This window comes from Galleria mellonella, unplaced genomic scaffold (assembly GCF_026898425.1).
Source record: "Galleria mellonella isolate WM207_F2 unplaced genomic scaffold, CSIRO_AGI_GalMel_v1 utg103, whole genome shotgun sequence".
NCBI classification, from domain to species: Eukaryota; Metazoa; Arthropoda; class Insecta; order Lepidoptera; family Pyralidae; genus Galleria; species Galleria mellonella.
The window spans coordinates 398,248-421,554 of record NW_026441966.1 but is presented as its reverse complement, the minus strand read 5'-3'; the positions used below and the strand labels follow the sequence as shown (position 1 = coordinate 421,554).

General features: G+C 35.1%; 1 protein-coding gene and 1 long non-coding RNA gene across 3 annotated transcripts; one reads left to right on the top strand and one right to left on the bottom strand.

Moving 5' to 3' along the window:
• Nucleotides 1-1,048: 1,048 nt before the first annotated feature.
• LOC113517728 (uncharacterized) lies at nt 1,049-22,499 on the top strand. Of its 2 annotated transcripts, none has more exons than XM_052900653.1 (11): nt 1,049-1,133; nt 13,915-13,980; nt 15,165-15,380; nt 16,177-16,266; nt 16,356-16,580; nt 17,333-17,539; nt 18,068-18,839; nt 18,966-19,393; nt 19,827-19,946; nt 20,714-20,908; nt 20,999-22,499. In XM_052900653.1, the coding sequence occupies exons 1-11, from the start codon at nt 1,070-1,072 to the stop codon at nt 22,036-22,038; spliced, it is 3,423 nt and encodes a 1,140-aa protein (XP_052756613.1). In that variant the 5' UTR covers nt 1,049-1,069; the 3' UTR covers nt 22,039-22,499. The 2 variants fall into 2 exon arrangements, with proteins under 2 accessions (XP_052756613.1, XP_052756574.1); XM_052900614.1 differs by having other exon boundaries at nt 16,347-16,580.
• On the bottom strand, nt 15,069-16,318 carry LOC128201989 (uncharacterized). The gene is made up of 2 exons (XR_008253552.1): nt 16,187-16,318; nt 15,069-15,377 (listed from the first exon to the last, which is right to left on the bottom strand). It is a non-coding gene; the product is annotated as an uncharacterized LOC128201989 (long non-coding RNA).
• Nucleotides 22,500-23,307: the final 808 nt, after the last annotated feature.

The window sequence follows — 23,307 nt, the reverse complement described above, 5'->3', positions numbered from 1 at the left end:
TAATACAATTAATATAATGAATAAAAATTGTTTGCATAGGTATTACAATATCTTCCATAATATGATCTGAGTAAGGCTTCGCAGGCGCGTTGACCACGATGCACGGTGCCCGACCCACCGTCAGTTCGCTCGCCCCCCATGGCGCGACGGGCGGCAGGATTTGGGCGACGCGGGGACTGCGGCGATAGAGGCGGCATTATATTGAACTAGTTTTTTTGCTCGCTACCACACGGTCTCATTCATCGTTTCAGCCATTATCCAGCCACTGCTGGACGTAGGCGTCCCCCATAGACTACCATAAAGAATCGTCCTAAGCCACCTACATCCTCTGTTTCCTATATTACATTACAACAACTACTACATTAAATTACAACGAATTACATCGTTTTAGATCGTCACTTCATCTAGTGGGGGGTCGTCCTACACTGCGTTTGCCCGTACGGGGTAGCCACTCAAGAACCTTTCTTCGTAAGAACTGACACGGTCTTTTCGGTTATTTCCTAGTGAATTTATAATGATAGGCTAACAGACCTGCTTTTATTCTCACCTATTGATTGGGGGGAAAGGGATTGTTAGTAATGGGATCTAACTGCCCCATTGCTAGCAATACACCCTATCAGGTCGACCTCCACGCGGTTCCCCCTGGAGACCATCATGATTAATTCTAGTGGAATTCATCATGACGGGCTAATTGACCTGCTTTCATGAACGTCTATCATCCCTCATTGGTGCACTGCCAGCGTATACTGGTAGCACAGGCGGGGTTACTATTCTATTTTCAATCATAAAAATAAAACCTACTTTCACTCTGATATTTCTGACAATAATTCAAATGGGGTGACCTATCACAACAGTACTATTATCACACCGTAGTGCGAATGGCTCGTACAAAACTGTGTGATTCACACCGTGGTCAGAACAGTCCGTCTCAATACCAGTTCAAGATGCCACCTCTAAAATAAACGTTAAAGTTGTCAAATACACACACCATAGATGTATTGTGTGGAGCTTCCTCGCAGGTTGTCAGTGTAGCGTGAAGCGCCGCCGGGGCCGCCAGCCGCCGCCTGTCATGTCGCCCGCGCCGCTCGTCGCTCCGCTTGTGGCGCTGCTCGCCGTCGCGTGCGCGCGCGCAGGTCCTTTGTCGCGCCATGCAAATCCGCCGGTCGACGACCCCAGTGATATATGCGAAGGATAATATTTCTGCACGCCATTGATTTCATTGCCTTTTTGGTCTTGGATTTTCGGGTTTCGATTTTAAATTAATGTTTCCGAGGTCTGGAGGTTGCAAAGAATTGTTTTAGTTTTTTTTTTGGTGTAGGTAGATGACGAAATTATATGTGATTAAACTGAACTAAATATTAATGTAGTTTACATTAGGAAAGATAAGCATATTATGGGATATAAAAATTATGTAAATATGACAGAAATAAATGTTTATACAATTATTAGAGTGTGAAAAAGTGACAATAATATTTATTTATTCATATTTTAAAATATTTAAAAATATTCCTTATTTATTATTTATATTAATTATTAACATAGCGTTGATTTTAAAGGATGTAATATGTTTTTTTCTTCCATTTATCTATTAATTGTTTTTTATCAGTCTGCTAGGTATTGAAAGCTCTGTTCTCTTATTTATATATCCCACGATTATATTTCCTGATATTATTTACAATTTTGTTAAAAAAAATGTCGTAATAGTTTTTTTTTGTCAGACTAACATATATAATATATATATTCTTGAATAATAATATCTCTATATTTTTACAATATATATATTTATTTTTATATTGTATGTACACTTTTGGACCGAAGTCATCTCTGTCTTCTATTTAATATTATTTTTTATTCTCTTTATAATACTATAATATTTTTAAGAGGAGTTTCTACTTTATTGCTTGTTTGTAATGGATAAATTCAAAAACTACTCAACTCTTCTTTCATCTATAGAAAGCTACAATACATTATTATATTTTCAGATATCTAAAAATTTTATAACTTTGTATTTTATGTATTTGTGCAGGTGTTTATATGCACGTATCTACGTTTGTGTGTATGTATGTATATACCTATATATTATAATAATGAGTAGGGATATATATTTATATTCATATTTAAAACTGATAGAATATTCATCGTACCTCCAATCAAACTGTTTATAATTACTCCTCTCCATCCAAAGGTTGCCTGGAAGAGATCACTTTTAACGATAAGGTCGCCCATTGTTTTCTCACTGTGATTATTTCTTGTAATCGTTTGTATCTATAATAATTTTACTATTGTAATCTTTTGTAGCAAACAATGAAGAGTATCTATCTATCTATCTATAGGCTATGTATATATTATTTAAAAAAATAGAGATATCTAAAAAAATTACAATAATGTAAACCACACTATCAAAAATATGCTTATTAAAGCTATTTCTTTTTATACTTTATTATACATAAAAATTACATAGTTAAAGTCTATAATCAATGAAGATGTACAACAGGCGAGCTTAACTCTGTAAGAGTTCTCTTCCAGCAAACCCTGAGTGGAAAGGAGCACTAATTAAACTATTATTTTAAATACTATTTTATCTCCATATCTCTTTACTCGTATGAAACTGGGGCGGATCTCTAGCATAATATACCTAATATTATGATACACATTTTCTTTAAGGATATAGTAGATTTTATATGAGCATATGATGGGAACCTTACCATAATCTGAACTAATAATTTAACTTTCTGCTCTTTGACAATTGAAATCTTTTATGTAATTTATTTATATGAATTTCTTGGTGATAGAAAAGAGTGCAAATTTTCAAAATTTTTAATACCAATTTAATGTACATAATAATTTTGGTAAAAAATTAACATAAATTAATACAGAAAGCGGTTTTATCGCCAAGCAATCGTTTTGGGACTGCTTTTGGGTATAGGACGTTAAAAAAAGATATATCAGCCTCGTTCTATTCAATTCAATTCAATTCAATTTATTTTATTCGTTACAATATTGCATTGTGTTGAATATTTTTGCAAGTGACAAGAAGATATCGTAAAATATAACAAAAAAAAAAAAAAAAAAATATGAAGCAACAAAATAACCAATAATAATTGTCAAAAAATAACATTACAATCAATTTAAAAGTCATCAGTAAGGCATAAAATAATGAAAGAATATTTTAAAATTAATCAATTGAGTAGATGCACCTTTACAACACACGCACGATTTTAGCACGATAAGAACCTATTGGTTCTTATCGTGCTAAATTCTTATTGTAATTATTATAACGATTAAATAATTAGTTTACGTAAAATAACGTTTTATGATTGACATCTTAGGGTTTAGTTTCATTTTAAAACAATTAAAAAATTAAGTACACCATGAAGAGTGAAAGAAATTATTTCGGTCGGGTACAATTTAGTAAGTACGGTTTCTATTACGTGCAATTTTTTTATTAATAATCAAATTTTAAACACGAATTTAATATAAATTTCGTTACGATCCGTTTGAAGTTTTATTTGAAATAATTGTTGAGTTATCATGTGTCTATTCAATTCAAAGAATTGATTTATCTGAACATGGATACAAAATTCGTGTTTCTACCGTGAAACAGTTGTGTTTGCATGGCTGTGTTTCGGTTTGAAGGGTGGGATATGGCGTGAATTTACTGGGTACAGAGGAATAACACCCGAGTCTTCAGGAATAGCGACGCATGGGGAATATCATGGGCGAAAACGGCCGGACATGTTGGTACGTTTTATATTCGTTTGTTTAAAGATAATTTTTTTTTATACAACTTAGAATGGCAAACAAGCTGCCGGCCTACCTGATGGAAAGTGGTAACCGTCGCCTATAGACATGAGCAGTACCATGGACATAACAGAGTATACTGTTTCACCCATGATACCCCCCATGCGTTGCCATTCCTGAGGACTCAGGTGTTATTCCTCTGTACCCTGTAAATTCACTGTCATGTCCCACTTATCAAACCGAAACAAGCTTTGATGAAAACACAGCTGCTTCACGGTTGAAACACGAATAGGACAGGGGTACCCAAGCAATCGACTTTTGTAAATTTTACCCAAGCAAAAATTTTATATCCTTATAAAAAGTTTAGTCTCATAATATGAATAGTGATATTTAAATCGATACAGGACGGTTGAAAATATCGCTTACAAAGCATTACTTTAACAACGTTACCTATTAGTAAAGGTGAAATACGGATAAAATGGAGAATTGAGAAAGGAGAACTTTCTGTTGGTTATTGGAAGAAAAAATCCACATTATGAAAATGTACGATGTGCAGTGGTTAGCCAGTGAAGTAGAGTCGTCTCGCGAAAGAGTTCAACGCGCCAAACAACTAGTACTTGACCTCCCCACGCTTTTTATGTTAATATTCACACAAAACGACGTCAAATCTTACTACAAACGAAGACAAATATACGTACGTACTCGTATATGTTCACGTTACTAATATTACGGGTTAGACAGAGTGAAGCCAGTGGCATAGGCTTTATGGCACGGTAATCAAGATTATTTATTTATCATATTAGACACATATTTATAAAAAATTTGACTAGATTTACATAACACCTTTACTTTTTTTTATTCAACTTAGAATGGCGAACAAGCTGACGGCCCAACTGATGGAAAGTGGTAACCGTCGCCTATAGACATGAGCAGTACCATGGACATAACAGAGATATACTGTTTCGCCCATGATACCCCCCATACGTTGCTATTCCTGAGGACTCAGGTGTTATTCCTCTGTACCCAGTAAATTCACGCCATATCCCACCCTTCAAACCGAAACACAGCCATGCAAACACAACTGCTTCACGGAAGAAACACGAATGGGGCAGAGGTACCCAAGCAATCGACTTTTGTACAAAGTTGAAGCCTTTTCCCTTCATCATTGCTTGGGCACAGTATCTTGGAAACTGTACCACTAATAATAAGAAGTCAGTCAGGTCCGTTAAAGCTTCTATGCATGCTGTGAAGTGAATGATAAGGATGTAAAACCAAGCGGCGATACCGGCTATCCAAAATCCCACAAATATCAGGATAATTAGCAACGTTGCCCATTTTCGTATTTCCGACGGAGCGCACGTTATCAACACTGAATCCTATCTATCTTTATATGAATGTTTAAGGATGCAAATGTGTATTGTTTCATTCACTTTTCATAACTGGTCTCATACATACACGCCTGTTTACGATATGAATAAGTGGAGGTATTTGATTTATTTTTTTTAACGTATATTACGTGATGTTTTTGTTAATTTTAAACCAATTTTAATGATTAAAATTTAGTTTAAATAAATTTTTAATTTTAAACCGATTTAATGATCTAATTTACGAGTACATGAAATGGTGATCATATACAAATTTTGTAAATATCGATGTAATTTTTAGGCAACTTTTAAAAGAAGACTCGCGATAAAAAAAAAAAAAAACTACGAGATATCATCGTTAGATTTCAACCGATTTTGCTAATTCTTTTTGCAGTATAGGGATATGGGTGGTCAACTACCGAGTTCATCGCGTAATTATCTATTAAATGTTTTTAGCTATAGTTACTATTCTTTTTGCAAAGCAATATCCTGCTTGTCGAGAAGAAAAAATCACTCGTAAACACACGATTCCGTGTTCAAAATCTAAAATGTTTATGAATATTTCATGAAATATCGTCCGTCGGTTAACGCAATGATTACTTGTACAGTGCATTTCGTCATAGTCATATATATATATATATGTAATATTTGTCAGATCCGTCAGTATTCTACGACTATGACGATTTGTGCATTTTAGTCGAATTGTAATTAAAGGTCCTACAAAAAAAAAAACTAATTTACTTGTTACAAAACCAGTTATTTTGAACTAAAAACTAAACTACTTAACTAATTTTGTTAATAAAATTTCTATAAAACCAAACCTTTTAGATAAAAAAAGAATTGTCCAAATCGGTTAACAATTGACTGAGTTAAAGAGGTAATAAAAAAATATAGTCGAATTGAGAACCTCCATTCATTGAAGTCGGTTGAAAATAGAAATAGAAAAACACTCCTGATCATCAATTTGTTAGAATTTATTAATTATTTGATTTTTTTACGAAATAAGCCTTTCATTTTCACGGAACAAGCCTAAAATTGCGAATTATAACGTTTGGTTTTTGCGTTATTGTCACGCCCACTTGCTTTTATTTCCAATGCCTGTATTGTTAGTTTATTTACAAGAATGCGTGGGCACAGACACTGTTCCGGCGAGTGTCACTGTCACAGTTACCGTTCATACGAGAGGACCTTGTTACCATCACAAAGACCGGCGGTCCGCGAGGCGATCTCTAAACAACATATGTAAAAATATTTCCTCAATTTGCTAATGAGTGAACTAGTTTGTCTTGGTACCTACTATGTACTTTTGTACATTACAATGCACCGATATACTCTTTGGAACCCTGTGAAACTTTCCATCAGCACAATGGAATAAGTCCACTTGTGGACAGAGGTACCCAAGCAATCGATTTTTCTATCATCATTGTTTATAAATATGTTTAAATATAAGTACTTTTATTTAAGTTCTTATTTATCAATTATATTAATTTTAAATAAAAATGCCGTTTATTGGCGTGATTTTTGTTACTATTTATTTACTCTTCAAAGTTTTTTTTATAAACGTCTATAATTGTCGATATATAAAAAAACTCCATTTTGAACAATCATTATGTATTTTCTTAATGAGGTTTCCATACAATAATGTTGGTTTCCAGTTTTATTCGAATTTTTTGTTAATAATGTTTTACTTTTTATGGTTTATAAGTGACGGGAATTGATATCTTTCTTTCTTTCTGATATGAGCATAAATAAAAAAAAAGTTTCTGAAACATACATATCTTTTTGAGAGAGAATAAATACACTTGCAAACAGGATCTATAAACATTCCACTGCATATCGTATGTTTTTTTAAATGCAATAAAAAAAATATAATATAAACGCAGAAATGCGTAATTTTGGCTCAAATAAGTTTTTGTAGGTATTTTCTCGTGGGAATGAGACTTATTTTTTTAAAAAAGAAGCGAGATTCTTAATTCACTTGTACTATAGCTTAATTTATATTTTGTTTTGTAAGTTAAGTGGTATCTTTCCTGATTATGAACACTTTTTGTAATACAAGGTTTTTGTAATTTTGATCCATTTATTTTAGATTTTTTTAGCAAAATCTTAAGTAATAATTATAGTAACAAATTATCAAAAATGTTGACTATTTAAATAGTTAATTGAAGTATTTTATGACTAGTTAGCTGTTAACCCGTTGCTATTCACGCGTGGATTTCAGAAATAGCAAAAATAATGTAATACACTACTTCTAGACGGCGTATTATGATAAAATATATATCAGTTTTAAGTTAAATCTTCAGGATTACCACTGTAAAAACTGCAACCAATTTGGTGTAGTAGTTTTTGTGTAATACCGGAACAAATATACAGACATAAAAATAGACAGATAAAAGGACAAAATTTCTATAAATTATTCGTTTTGGCTTTTAGTGTTCTTACTAAGACCCCTCGTATTATTTTTTCTTAAATATCTCTCATGTTTTAATTGAATTAGAATTTTTAAAATTTAATTTACTGTTAAGATATAAATCGATATTAAAATTAATAATGAATCATGAAATATTGTATCTTAATGTCATACATAAATTTCCTATTGGTTATGAGGAATTCCGTATCTATGGTGTTTGGCGCGATAAATGGTGTTAACGATAGGGCCCGCTATACTCATACCATCACGCTGGGCGGTTGTAAAACTTAAATAACATTCTAAAATATACCTTCTCACTATGTAATAAGAATTGTTAATAAACTACGGATAGATAAATGCGTTGTCAAACAAAACAGTTGACAAATACACGGATCATTAAAAAATGAACCTTTTTACATAGTGTTAAGGATGTATAATGAGCTATAGGCGAGGTTAATGTATTGGTGATGTACCGGGCAGTGAATGAGCGGCAATACAAACTCAGATGTTTGGTCGTCTGCGCCTGCACACAACCGGAATACTTAATGCTAATATGAGGCAAGTGCCGTTTGTTCAGATCTTTTTAACCTTGTCATGGGAGATTACATAGGTCGAGAAGAGTGTTTCTTTTAAATATATATTAATATAAAATATAATAACCGTAAAGCAGCTGTGTTTGCATGGCTGTGTTTCGGTTTGAAGGGTGGGATATACCCTTCAATTTACAGGTTTTACAGGGTACAGGAATAACATCTGAGTCCTCAGGAATGGCAACGGAGAGGTATCATGGGCGAAACAGTATACTCTGTTATGTCCATGGTACTGCACATGTCATAGGCGACGGTTACCACTTTCCATCAACTGGGCCGTCAGCTTGTTTGCCATTCTAAGTTATATAAAAAAAATAAATATAGACAAAGTTAGTCACGTGATAAAGATTAAGGAATCAAAATAATTGCTCATTAAAGTCATGAATTGTGCTCAAGATTAACGAGTTTTAACAATAAAAATGACAAAGAATGATTACTTACAGAAAATTACTAATAGTGAGTTTTTAGAAATGCGATTAAAGTACACGAAATGTATATATTTATTACAATTACATATAATGTGTACACTAAAGGAAGCACTGTTTACAATAAAAATGACAAAGGCTAATCTGTATAATGCAAATTTGAGATATTTAGAGTGTGTGTGTGTGTGCATGTGTGTGTGGTTTTTTTTGTGTGTGTGTGTCTCTCTCTCTCTGTGTGTGTGTGTGTGTGTGTGTGTTTTTGTATGTATAACCTTTCATATATATAAAGATACATACATACATGGAGACAAATCCGCGGAACCAGCTAGTGAATAATAAATATACTCACACTGAATTTGAATGTAGTACATGAAATGGTAATTACTGCGTCGTATTTGGAACGTTTTTTTTTTACCACAGGTTAAACTCATTGCTATAAACAATAACGGTTATAAAAATATGTACCGACTTACTCATCAACGGCTCCCACGCTTTTTTCACGTAGTTATAGCTGGTATGTTATATGTGATTTTGCTGGACATTTTTTATATTCACTGCAATTTTTTATTTGCGCCTCTAATGCTCGACTTGGCATGAATTGGCCATTTCCCTCGTAATCATTATGAAAATAAAATGTTTTATTTTTATGACATATTTTTAGTAGCTTATCTATTATTAGTAAGCTACTAAAAGTATGTCACAAGGTAGGGATTAGAATCTTAACTTAACTTGTTTTTAATTGTATAAATAACTGGATTTTTTTACGTCCATTTTGATCATTTATTACACATTGGGATTATGTTCGTTAAAAAAAAGACTTGAATTGCGACAATTTTTAATTTAAAAATATACTATTAAATACATTTTGATAACATTTCTATGGAACTAATATGTTAGATAAAAAATAATTTTTATATCGGTTTACAGCTGACAGATTTAAGGACCCCAATTAGCAATAAAATAAAATATTTTTTTCAGTTATTTCCATTACAATATATGAGATATAATGATAATTAAAACTATTCTAAATTAAAAATTGATGGCACTGGGAGATGCTGAGATATTGCGCTGTGCCAGACAGAAGGATGGATGGTACTATAAGGATTCTCTTATAGCTTCTTAGTACAGAATTCTAATGACTTTATTAAGCTGTTGTATTTACTTCTCGATGCTTCTATCAGATTTTTAAAAGTAATTAAAAGTAAATTTATCGTTCAGGGCGAAATTAGTGACAAGATACGAGTAGCATGACATTCTTCGACATCCATGTCTGCAGGCAACGGTTGTCGCTTTCCGTCAAGCAATATAGTAGTAATATTAAATTGTATTTAAACTGAGTATAATTACGGGGGAAAGGGATTGTTAGCAATGGAATTTGACAGCCCCATTGCTAGCAATATGCCTTAGTAGGTCGACCTCTACGTGGTTCCCCCTGGAAACCACCGTGAACAATTCTTGTTGAATTCGTCACGATGGGCTAACTGACCTGCTTCATCCTCACCTATCATCCTTCACTGGTGCCCCGCCGGTGTATACCGATAGCGCGGGTGGGGTTACCATTCCATTATCATACATAAAAAAAAAACTGAGTATAATTACAGTTTTAGTAGAAACCATAAAACATAGTAAATTTCATTGTTCTTAATAATGGAATAACCGTAATAGTGGAATCAGCGGGGTACAATATCTGGCCTCTCATCTCTCGAGACAATGCCCGGCGCGGGTCCGACCGAGGTCATCAGCTCAGTATGTGGAGCGGAAGGCGGCCGTTCCCATGGGCTCGCTATGCCGTGGACGGCGGCCTGGGAACCCATTGTCTTAATACTGTTACGCTAGACTTGCGCTTCTGCTACTGGTGTTAATATGAAACCCCAATAGTTGATTTCGAAAATTAGAGTTTTTTATATATATTCTTTATTGCACTAAAACATACAGTAACAACAATAAGTTGATAACAATGTTAGCAAAGGCGAACTTATCTCTAAAAGAGATTTCTTCCAGTCAACCTAACGCAGTGGCATAGGAAGTAGTGAGTGGGCAGTAGTAGTGCAAGACAGAAATTAAAATAAATTTACATATTTACATATATATATATATATATATATATATTTGAAAGATACAATATTAATACATACATATGAATATAAACCAAAAGAAAGTTATTTTCAATTTTCCTACATTTTATATATATATATATATATATATATATATATATATATATATATATATATATTTTTTTTTTTTTTTTTTATATTGTTCTAAACAGGTTGTATTTAGTGTTTTGGTAGTGGAATGAATTTACTTTCGTGTAAATTAAATATAAGTTTTGTCACAATTAAAATAGCGATTTTTTTAGTAATGCCCAATTCTGCTTGTTGGGGAGCAAATACCATTTTCTTTTTTACTTTTATTCCCTTAGTAGCTTAAGGGAATGTGAAGGAGTATTAACAAGTGGTTTTCTTTGAATATTCTGTCGTTACCTGAATGTAAAATATTATATATTTATTTAATTATTGGGAAAATAATTTAAGATTTTCGTAATAATGAATCAACCTTAATTTTGTCAAAATACGGAGCTTTCATTTAATAAAGAATATCACAAAAATGAATATCGGATTAGAATTTGCGAAATATATACACAAAAACTGCTGTGTATATATATGAATAGAATAGGCCACCACTTCCTTTCCCGTGAGTGTCGTAAGAGGCGACTAAGAGGAGGATGAGGGATGGGCAAGAGCGTCCTTCTTAAAACATCTCTAAAGCTCAGGCTTTAATTAGGCGGATTGACAGCCGCAGTTAGCTGCGGTTGCCAATCCGCCTGTCAAACGCGGTAACTATTGATGAAAGGGATTGTTAGTAATAGGGTCTAATTGACCCATTGCTAGCATTACACCCAGTCAGGTCGATCTCCACGCGGTTCCCCCTGGAAACCATCGTGGTTAATTCTAGTGGAATTCGTCACGATGGGATAACTGACCTGCCTTTTTATCCTCACTTGTCATCACTCACTGGTGCCCTACCAGCGTATCCTGATAGCGCAGGCGGGGTTACCATTCGATTATCACTCATTAAAAAAAAACTGAGAGTCTCCTTCCTTTTTTTTTCAATAATTTATTCCGTAAACATCAGTTGCCATTGTTTGTGATATTATTAAAGGTTTCACTTAGAGATCGCTTATCATAAAATATTTTTAATTACACGGGTCGTGCTTCTCCACTCGTGGTAACGCCCAAAGTCTGTAACGAGAAACAAGACTGCAATTAACTTTGCTTTTAACGCAAGAGAATTAATTTTTAGAATAATTTGGCGATTTTAGAGTTCCGTTTTGGCCTATTGTTCTCAGGTTTTGATTCAGGTTGTTGTAACTTTTGAGAGTAACCGTGTTTCGTTTAATTTCTTCTCAACAAATAAATTTCTGTAACTACATAAGTACATCACAATCAAGATTTAGTTCAATATTGACGAAAATAAACCATTCTTGTTTTTTTTATACAACTTAGAATGGCAAACAAGCTGACGGCCCACCTGATAGAAAGTGGTAACCGTCACCTATAGACATGAGCAGTACCATGGCCATAACAGAGTATAATAGACTTTTCCTGAGGACTCAGGTGTTATTCCTTTGTACCCTGTAAATTAACTGCCATATCCCACCCTTCAAACCGAAACACAGCCATGCAAACACAACTGCTTCACGGTAGAAACATGAATGGGATAGAGGTGCCCAAGCAAATGACTTTTATACAAAGTCTCCTTCTAGTAAATTATTTAAATGCTAAATATTGTAAATGTAAAAATGTTCATGCGAGTGGATGCACGAGTATGTTATTTATTGTTTTACTTAAAAAGTATTGGTTGAATTTGAATGAAATTTGGTACACAGTTTATAATCTAACTTAGAATACAGGATATTTTTATATACTGAATTACGTGGGTGAAGCCGCAGGCAGCAAACATGTAACTCGAAAAATACTTTAATTAAATCCAAACAAATAATTTCGACATAATACAAATATTAAAACAAAAGATATTTTAATAATAGTACATTACTGCAGCGGCCAGCAACTTTGGCATTGATGGACGAACGTGCAATTGTGGGCCGAGGCGTAGCCGAGGCACACATACGTGAGTCCATCAATGCCTAGTTGTTGCCAAGGCTTGTATAGTACTTTTCTCAAACAATGCGCGGAAATCAAAAACACAATTTGACTTTTTAAGTTCAATGAACAATAATAATTTTTCACGCGCCATAACGTTCTTTTGTTTTTTTTTTTTTTCAATAAACAGCTTTCTATTTGCAAGCCAGTTCGAAATTTAAATAAAACCTTTTATTAGTTACCTCCTTGGTAGCCATGTTTCGAAGTAAAAGGTCATTCCATTTTTAAATTACAGGACAGATATGAGTTTACATAGTAATTTATCTGGCCGCAAAACACGACAGATATGGATTTTCATACAACTTTTGCCGGTCGCTGCCCGCATGTATCTGTCCAGCACGGCAATTTTGATTCTATCTCTTAGAAGATTGTCAAATTAATGCTCACATTTCCAAGCATGTTTCAGAAAATAATGTAAAATAACAGCAGATGCGGCCGTAAATTCATTACGTCTCGTATAATGAAAATGTGAGTCAGGAACCAAACCCCAGTCCCGGCAGGGTCGGTGCTAGTTTTTATTGTGGCCGCGCCGCCTGCTCGTATGTGGCGGTCATCAACACTACACAGTCAGAATCCCTGCCGATACAGCCAACTTATTCCGTCCCTGTTTACCAATAATGGAAGGCAGTTTATGTGTCTCGAAGTATATCTGTTACGATTATTATGCTCATTGATTGGGCAGATTTGAAAGAATCTTTTTATATGTTTGTATTTTTTTTAATATTTTCTATTTTTCTACGATGTTTTGAGAGCACGTGCGGACGTTTTGATTTCTAATGTGTCTTTCAAGAGAATTTAATGTAAATGTAAAGAAACGAATGCTCAAACCAAGCAAATAGAAATCGGTTGATGTCCAATAGCAAATCAAACATGGATTAATTAATTGGATATTTCAAATTATTGTTAAATCCCTTTGGAGAGTATTTCTGTGATAATTTCGACAAAATTTAGTCGCTTTTTTTTATAGAGTTGTTTTGAATTCGACTCTAGTTTTTGTCTTTTTTACGTCTTTGCAACTTCTTACATATATATTATAATACAGATATATCACTGGGTGTCGTTGTGTGAAATGAAATCAATTGTAATACCAAATAGATTCGTTTTATTAATAAAATATATTTATTGTAATATAAAAACAGATATCAAGATTTCGTATCACAAATACAAAAATTGTTACTATTTTATTTTTGATTATTTGTTTACGTTTTTTTTATTTTTTTACAGAAATGCACAGAGATATTATGGCAAGTCGGGATTTCGTTCGCGCCGAACGTAGTATCAAAACACACGGTCAGTTAACCTTTCTTTGTTTTTTTTTTAGTTAATATTATAATTGTTTGTTTGTAATGAATAAACCAGAGGGAGACTTTGTACAAAAGTCGATTACTTGGGTACCTCTGTCCCATTCATGTTTCAACCGTGAAGCAGTTGTGTTTGCATGGCTGTGTTTCGGTTTGAAGGGTGGGACATATCGTGAATTTACAGGGTACAGAGGAATAACACCTGAGTCCTTAGTAATGGCAACGCATGGGGGGTATCATGAGCGAAACAGTATACTCTGTTATGTCCATGGTACTGCTCATGTGTATAGGCGACAGTTACCATTTTCCATCAGGTGGGCCGTCTGCTTGTTTGCCATTCTAAGTCTATCTGAAATATCACTCAGAAATTTGCCGATTTATAAGCTATATATTTTCGAAATATTTAAACTTTTTATTATTATTTATTTAAACTCGATAACTTTTTTTATGTAGTTAGTGCCAAGGAATCAGACATTTTTTTATTGAAGTTTAATGTCTAATGGTACACGTGTTGAACGAAAACGTGTGAATTGAAAAACAAAAATTAATTATTTTAGGATTTATTTTTTTGTAATTTTTTTAAGCTTCACTTTGTAAGTACGAAGTTGGGATTTTATTTAATTTACATTTCACTTCATATGAATCACATTAAGAGTATATATATATATATATATATATATATATATATATATATATATATATATATATATATATATATATATATATATATATTTGAACATTTATTATATAAGTAGGTAGGTATTGTATGTATTTACATCTGTATATTTGTTAATTCAATTTATTCAACGAAATTGTATTGTTGATATATATATATATATATATATATATATATATATATATATATATATATATATATATATATATCATCATAGTTAATTCAATTTATTCAACGTTGATTGTTGAACATAGGTCTTCCTCATATTTTGCTACAGCAAAATATGACATTGAACAGATACCAAAAGAAAGTAGTGCTTTATAAAGCACGACTTTCTTTTGGTATCTGTCCAATTCCTCTATTTTATACTTATCGTTAACATGAAATCGAATCGAAAGATATGATCTTTATCGCATTTTTTTTAATTGAAATTTATTTTACAGCGCTTTTTCTTTATATTTATACTTTATTTAATTTAATAACAATAATAACTTCAGAGCCTCTTCAGCTGCCCCACGGTTGCATGTATGAGGGGCGATGGTTTACTGAAGGCACGGTGGTGATGACCCGCGAGGCGTGCCTGCGATGCGTGTGTGCCCGTGGGGCGCTGGCGTGTCGCCGCCGGGCGTGCGCCCCGCTTCCTGACCCACCACCTCACCGTTGCCATGTGCTACATCGCAAGGGATCCTGCTGTCCAGAACTGCATTGTCCTGGTGAGGATTTTGTTTAATATTACATATACTGTTGCAAACTTTGTATAAAAGTCGTTTACTGTATCTCTGTCTTTAGGTTAGAATGTAGACAATAAAAGTACGTAGAATTTTTTTTTTATACAACTTAGAATGGCAAACAAGCTGACGGCCCACCTGATGGAAAGTGGTAACCGTCGCCTATAGACATGAACAGTACCATGGACATAACAGAGTGTACTGTTTCGCCCATGATACCCCCCATGCGTTGCCATTCCTGAGGACTCAGGTGTTATTCCTCTGTACCCAGTAAATTCACGCCATATCCCACCCTTCAAACTGAAACACAGCCATGCAAACACAACTGCTTCACGGTTGAAACACGAATGGGACAGAGGTACCCAAGCAATCAACTTTTGTACAAAGTCTCCCTCTGGTAATGGTACCATAGATATGACAGATATACCTATAAAGGAATGATACTTCATTATTTAAAGACGAGTAATTATGCGAGGCAAATGGGACATACAACTGAACTAAGTGTCATCATCACCATAGTTGCATCAGTTGCCACGCTTGGCAGGTGGATTGGCAATTGCAGTTAGGTTTTGATAAAGTTTTAAGAAAGATACCGCTGCTAAAAGTAGGTGGCCGCATGGTCCCGGCATAGAATGGGGTGGTCCATTCTACGCCGGGACCACGCGGCTACTAAAGTTAACATTTACAAATTGAATATTTGCTTCAAATCATTTTCATAAGCCAGTTGTAAGCTGTCATGTTATTTGCAATTAGAGTAATTTAAAATAATATATTTTTCTAGACGGAGTTACATTAATGGAACACGGAGCGTCAGCAAGATTTGAAACTGAAGATTTCGCTGACATAGCCACACCAGCCACTGTCGTCCACGGTAATTATCAACGCAGTTGCTACATTATTCCATCTCTTTCAACGTTCCCACCACATTAATCACAGCTGATAACTTTTGAGTATTTCCAGCGTGCGTGGAAGGCGGCACGGTGTACTCGGCTGGATCAGCGATGAGTTCTAACACGGCCTGTGAGCAGTGTTTCTGCCTGGGTGGCGCTCGACGGTGCGTGCGACCACGCTGTCTGCCACCACCTCCTGGGTGTAGAGCTCGCCCTGCTCCAGGTGCCTGCTGTCCACAGAGATACTACTGCGAACACGTTACTACTAAACCTCCTGATCAGATGAATATACATGGTGAGTTTTTATGGGTGAAAATGGAATGATAGCGCCCAGCCTTTGCTATCGGGATGGACTGGCGGGGTACCAGTGAGAGGTGACAGGTGAGGATGAAAAGGCAGGTCAGTTAGCCCATTGGGACGAATTCAATAATAAATTAATCACGATAGTTTCCAGGGGAAACCGCGTGGAGGTCGTCCTGATTGATGTGGACTAACCTCCCTATTACTAACAATCCCTTCCCCCAATACATGGTGGGTTACATAATGAGCGGCAGCCACTGGCTGGACATATTACACACACCAATTATATTTGAGACATTAGAAGAATCTAGTCTAACTACCTAAGCCATTTGTCTAGAGGGCCTGGTTTTTAGCATGATGGTTTCCAAGAGTAAGCTCACGTGGGGTGGACCTATTTGGATATATTGCTACCAATGAAGGCACCATTGCATTCATCATATCAGCCTTTAGCTGTCCACTGTTGAACATAAGCTTCCACCTTGGGGGTTTTGCTAGTAGTTGCAACTCTTGGCAGGCGGATTGGCAACCGCAGTTAGGTTTTAGAGATGTTTTAAGAGGGACGCTGCTGCCCATCTCTCGCCCTCTTTAGTCGACGCTTACGACACCCACGGGAAAGGAAGGGGTAGCCTTTTCAATGCCGGGACTACATGGTCATTAGTTATTTTATTATTCTATTACCATTAATTCATTATTACCATATTTGTGCTTAAAGTCATTTCTAATTTATGTCTCGTAATGAAATTACAGATTGTAAGGTAGCAGGAGAATGGTATTCCGAAGGGGAGAGAGCAATTTTAGCTGAATCTAAAGGCAACTGCACTCAATGCTTCTGTCTTCGTGGCTCGATTCGCTGTCAGCCTCTCGCTTGTGCGCCACCTCTGCTCGGTTGCAAGCCATTGTTGCGGCCAGGCCAGTGCTGCCCACATCAGTACCGCTGTGATCATAAACATCATGGTGAGCGTAAATTAAAATATTTATAATATCTTTTCTTAGTAATATAATAAAACTTGTAACTAGGTGATGTATGCACAAGGACGATATTTAAGAAAAAATATGTGATGGATCCTAATAAGAGCTATAGAAGCCAAAATATATTTTTCATCTCATCATCATGCATCACATAAAAACTACAGCGCTAAATTACAGGTGGTTATCACTGTTGTATTTCTGAAGATCTAACTTAGAAACTGGTGTATGTTTTATTTTGATACGTTATCTAGAAGTAGGCTATTTTATTGGTTTTATTACTTCTCAAAACCACTCGTAAGAAGTAGCGTGCAAAGAGCTAGTGAAGTATAAAGATCAACAAGAATAAAAAGCTGGAACTTTCAAGTATGAGAATATGGACTTTAAAAAATTAATTTTTTTTTGTGCTAAATCAACAAAATATTTTAAAATAGGTTGAATTTGACTCGGAGTAGTAATTTAATAATGTTTATTGAAGTTTTTATTATCTAACATATTGTTTATTATATATTACAGAGCTCGTTACACCTTACGTATCGATGTTGTTGGATAATAGCTTAATATCAACTAGATACAATGACCGTTCATTCCACAATAAAGTGATTAACCAAGAAACTACAACAAGAACTATATCAACTACCACAAGTGATGCCAAAACTCCTGCTCTGCCTATTTCACATTCAAATATTACTACCACGTCTAAAGTGAAAAGAAAGACTAATGATCCACCGCTGGAAAAATTACAAAAAATTGTTGAAAATACATCAACTCCAACTACACAAACGCCAACTACAGAAACAGAAATTCAAAGAGAGAACACTATCACAACTGAGCAATCAGCTGAAAAGATTTCAACAGAGCAACCTCAGGGAACCATTAAAATCACGATCAATGGAACAATAAATTGTACTGCTGAATTATCGTCGACGTCTCTTCCCTTGAATATTACATTAAATGATACGAATAGAATAGAAATTGAATCTCAACCTCGAATACCAATTCTCAATAAAATTGATATCGAAGCCCAAACTTTCTCTCCTAACGATATTATTACTGATAGAAACGTTAATGGAGGTTTTGACGAGAATGAAACATTTGTCATTAATGTAACTAGTTCTCTGATGACAAACATGAGTCGCTCTACACCAAAACCTTCTATGGTCGCTTTTACGAAGACAGTGGAAACTACAGACGCAACTGATGTAGTAAACAGTTCTAAAAAGATTAAAGGCGAATATGATTACGATTACACGGAACCAACTTTACCACCTTCGTTGCCTAATTTGAAGTAAGCAGTCATATATTTTTTCAATTTTCAATAAAATTTGATATTATTTTTCTTTATTTCATTCAAATTTTTGCTTCTTGTAAGGTTTGTTTATGATATAATATTATGCAATAATACTTTTTTCAGGATCATTCCATTTGTGGCAGCCGATGCTGTAGTCGATGAGGACATATCACCGAAAGAGCCTTTAACATATCCTATGCTAGAGAGAGAAGACAAATATCCTATTTATTATCCCAAAGTTGAATCTAAAGAAACCGTGTATGCGAATAGACGAGAAGATACGTACCAACCAACAAAATATCCAATATTTGTGTCTGAAAAAGTAAAACCACAGTATCCACCATTGTCTCATGACACAGACATACCGAATACCGCATATTCTAGTTTATACAATGATTTAGGTACCACACATAATTACCCAGTTTCGATATCGTTAGGAAATACTAAAGTTGATGTTAATAAACCTGTTGTTAAAACGCCAAGCACAAGTTCCACTGTTGAGGTTCGAACACCAGTTGAAAATTTATTCTCGCCGCCAGTAGAAACTGAAGGTACGTACGAGTAACGTATTATTTTTCAAAAATTTGTATAACAAAACAATACATATAATAAAATCATAAGTGGTCGCTGTCTGTACATGGAAGATATATAAGAAAAACTATTATATAGGGCTTTATGAACGCAATAAATCTCAAACCAATGATTTTTGAATTTTTGTCTGTTTAGTCTGTTTATCTGTAGTTAACCGATTTGAATGCGGTTTTCACTAATGCGTTGCGGTTTGTTCCACTTAATATTTAGTGTTTGTTTTAATCCAATCAGTTTATAAATAAAAAGTTATATTAATCAAAATCGAATTGGCTAAAACTTTTTCTGTTATACATATGTATTGATTTTCAAAAATTCTGTCTACTTGTGCGAAGCCGAGTTGGATCGCTAGTTTATAATGAAGATATTAAAAGGTAAGTTGTGTTTTTTTTTCAGGTGGTTTTATACCAAAAGGGCCCGGTATTATTGACGAATATTACGCTGTCTACCCTAGTACTCCATCTGGACCGGCAGTGCCACATCTCACAACGTCTATGCAAATAGATATTACAAGAGGTACTAAATATATAGTTATTATATATTAAGTTAATTATTTGTAATACTGTAAATTAGACCACCTTCTGTACTTTATAATTGTTATATATATATTTGTATTATACTCGTATATATATAGCTGGCCGTGTGGTCTCGGTATAGAATAGGCCACCCCCTCCTTTTTTTTATACAACTTAGAATGGCAAACAAGCTGGCGGCCCACCTGATGGATAGTGGTAAACGTCGCCTATAGACATGAGCAGTACCATGGACATAACAGAGTATACTATTTCGCCCATGATACCCCCCATGCGTTGCCATTCCTGAGGACTCGGGTGTTATTCCTCTGTACCCAGTAAATTCACGCCAAAATCTAAATTTCTAACCCGTGGGTGTCGTAACAGGCGACTAAGGGACGGTAAGGGATGGGCAGCAGCGTCCCTCTTAAAACATCTCCAAAGCCTGACTGTGGTTGCCAACCCGCCTGCCAAGCGTGGCAACTATTGGCAAAACCTCCCTAAAGGGAAGGCTTATGTTCAGCAGAGGACAATTAAAGATTAATATGATGATGATGAAATAATTAAGCATATATATTACATATCATCGACATCATCAACATTTCAGCCACTATCCGTCCACTGCTGGACATAAGCCTCCCCCATACATTGCCATAAAGAACGGTCCTGAGCCACCTGCATCCACTGACTCCTTGCAACGGATTTAAGGTCGTCACTCCATCTAGTGGGGGTACATACATATTACATATACTCACATTTTATTTTATTTAGGTGAATGCATATCCGGAGATGGACGACATATACGAGAAGGAGACTCCATTTCAATTGCATGTTCCATATGCACCTGCGCTTGGGGAGAGCTGCATTGTTCCCCGCGACCGTGTCTTACTCCTGCAGGCTGTAAAAGAAAACCCGCTACCACAAATAACGCAGACTTGTGTTGTGGCGATTTGATTTGTGATAAAGGTAAAATAATCAGGTTTCAATATTATTATGAATTTAATTATTTGGTTAAATATATAGGTTATATGTTTATATTATATGTTTTTTTTCTAGACAACAACAGTACAGCGATACCTGCAATTAATATACTAATAAACGAGAATGCAACGGAAAAAAATAGTATTGTTAATAATAATACGTCGCATCATAATAAAATAGAAACAAATAGCATATCATCAAACCACAATACACATATATCTGATAATACTACCACCACATTCGAAATAGAAACGACAACTGTAGATACTGCTGATAAAATTTCAACAGACCAAACTACAAAACTTGAACTAACAACTGTCGCTTCATCGCCTTCAGTTTCGTTAGATAAATTATCAACTGTTTCATCAATCACAAAAACTCCAGTAACGAATGTAACACAAAAAGAATATAATGACACTAAAACCAATTCACAAGAATACGAAGACGAGGAGGAAGATGACGAAGGATTTTCCTTTGGTAGTGTTCTGAAACTATTGCTCAGTGATAGTTACGAAACAACTACCGTTTCACAAAATAAAAAGAAGCCAGTTAGCGTACAAACTAGTATGTATACTACGCCAAAAATATCTACGACAACTCCGTTGCCAATGACTACCAAGAGAGCATCTCCTAAACCGGCGTTAGCTCCATTTATCCCAATGCCACCACATCATATTCCATATATACCACCAAAGAAATCATTTCCACAAAACACAGTTAATCGGATTGATCATTTAGTTCTTGGAGAGGCGACAGCGATTAAGAGGACTACACCTCGCCCTGTCCCAGTCTCGTTTCAGCCAACAGTGAATTCTCTGAAACCTGTAACCAGAAGAACGACTACATTTAGACCGTTAATGACTACAAGATTTATAGAAACCACTACACGTAAAAAAGACGAGCCTTCCGTTCAGTACAAACCAGAGTCTGCGGAAATTTCTAGACCGCCTGCTTCCAACCTTCTGCCAGAAGTGGGACCTGGTTTAAAATTGGCCGGTTGCAATATTTATGGCAGAATGTACCGCGTGGGGAGGATAATAGCTGAGTTGTCGACGCCATGCCAAGAATGTTGGTGTACAGAATTAGGCGTTCAGTGTAAGCCCCTCAGCTGCTGAAAGGAAAGAGTTTTGGCTACATTAATAAAGTTTTAATAGTTTAATTATTGTTTTGCCTGTTAATATCACAACAAACATGTTTCCAGTCCATGTAACCGTAATGATAGCTGTTGTATATTGATGTTCACTCATTTGATGTATGTAATATTAAAAATGCATTTATTGTACAGTTTAAGCGTTAAGTGAGTGAGTGTGTATTGTAGTATAATATAAGATGTGTTGAATGTGAAATGGAATAACGTTGATATTTATTTGAAGGGACAATATAAATCCATGATAATGATCTCAAACGGAGATAGTACCATAGTGCTGATAACGTATTTACTTATTTTAAAATATGACCGCTTAATTTTTGTTATAAATAACATGAATTAAATTTCAACGTGCTATAGAATCATCTGGTTGCTTCGTAGACAAAGATTAGAACCTACGGTCCCGCTTGCCTCAACTTCAAGTCTATCGTTATTAAATTTAAGAAAATCCTATTAACTTTAGATAAGTACTTAGTTTTTATATTTTGTAATTAAGTTTTGTAAAAGAAATACATTATTATTTAAAATGATTGCTTTTAATTTATATATATTTTTTATTATTTTAGCCGTTAATTGTCCACTGTTGGACAAAAGCCTTCCCCATAAGAGGAGTTTTGCCAGTAGTTGCCATATTTGGCAGGCGGTTGCAACCGTAGTTAGGCCCAGATATTTTAAGAGGGACGCTGCTGCCCATCTCTCGCCGTCCCTTAGTCGACTTTTAAGACACCCATGAGAAAGCAAAGGGTGGCCTATTCTATGCCGGGACCACGCAGCGATTTAATTTATATTCAAATAGTATATATAACCCTATAGATCCAGGGGGAAAAGGATTGTTAGCAATGGAGTTTGACAGCCCCATTGCTAGCAATATACCTTATTAGGTCGACCTCCACGCGGTTCCCCCTGGAAACCATCGTGAACAATTCTTGTTGAATTCGTCACGATGGGCTAACTGACCTACTTCATCCTCACCTATCATCCTTAACTGGTGCCCCGCCGGTGTATACCGATAGCGCGGGTGGGGTTACCATTACATTGTCATCCATTAAAAAAAAAAACCCTGTATGTCCCGGCATAGGATAGGCCACCTATTCGTTTCCCGTGGGTGTCGTAAGAGACGATTAAGGGAGCCTATGATGGAGGAATGGGCAGTAACGTCCCACTTAAAACATTATCAAAAGCCAAACGTCGGTTGCCAAACCGCCTGCCAAGCGTGGCAACTACTGACACAACTCCC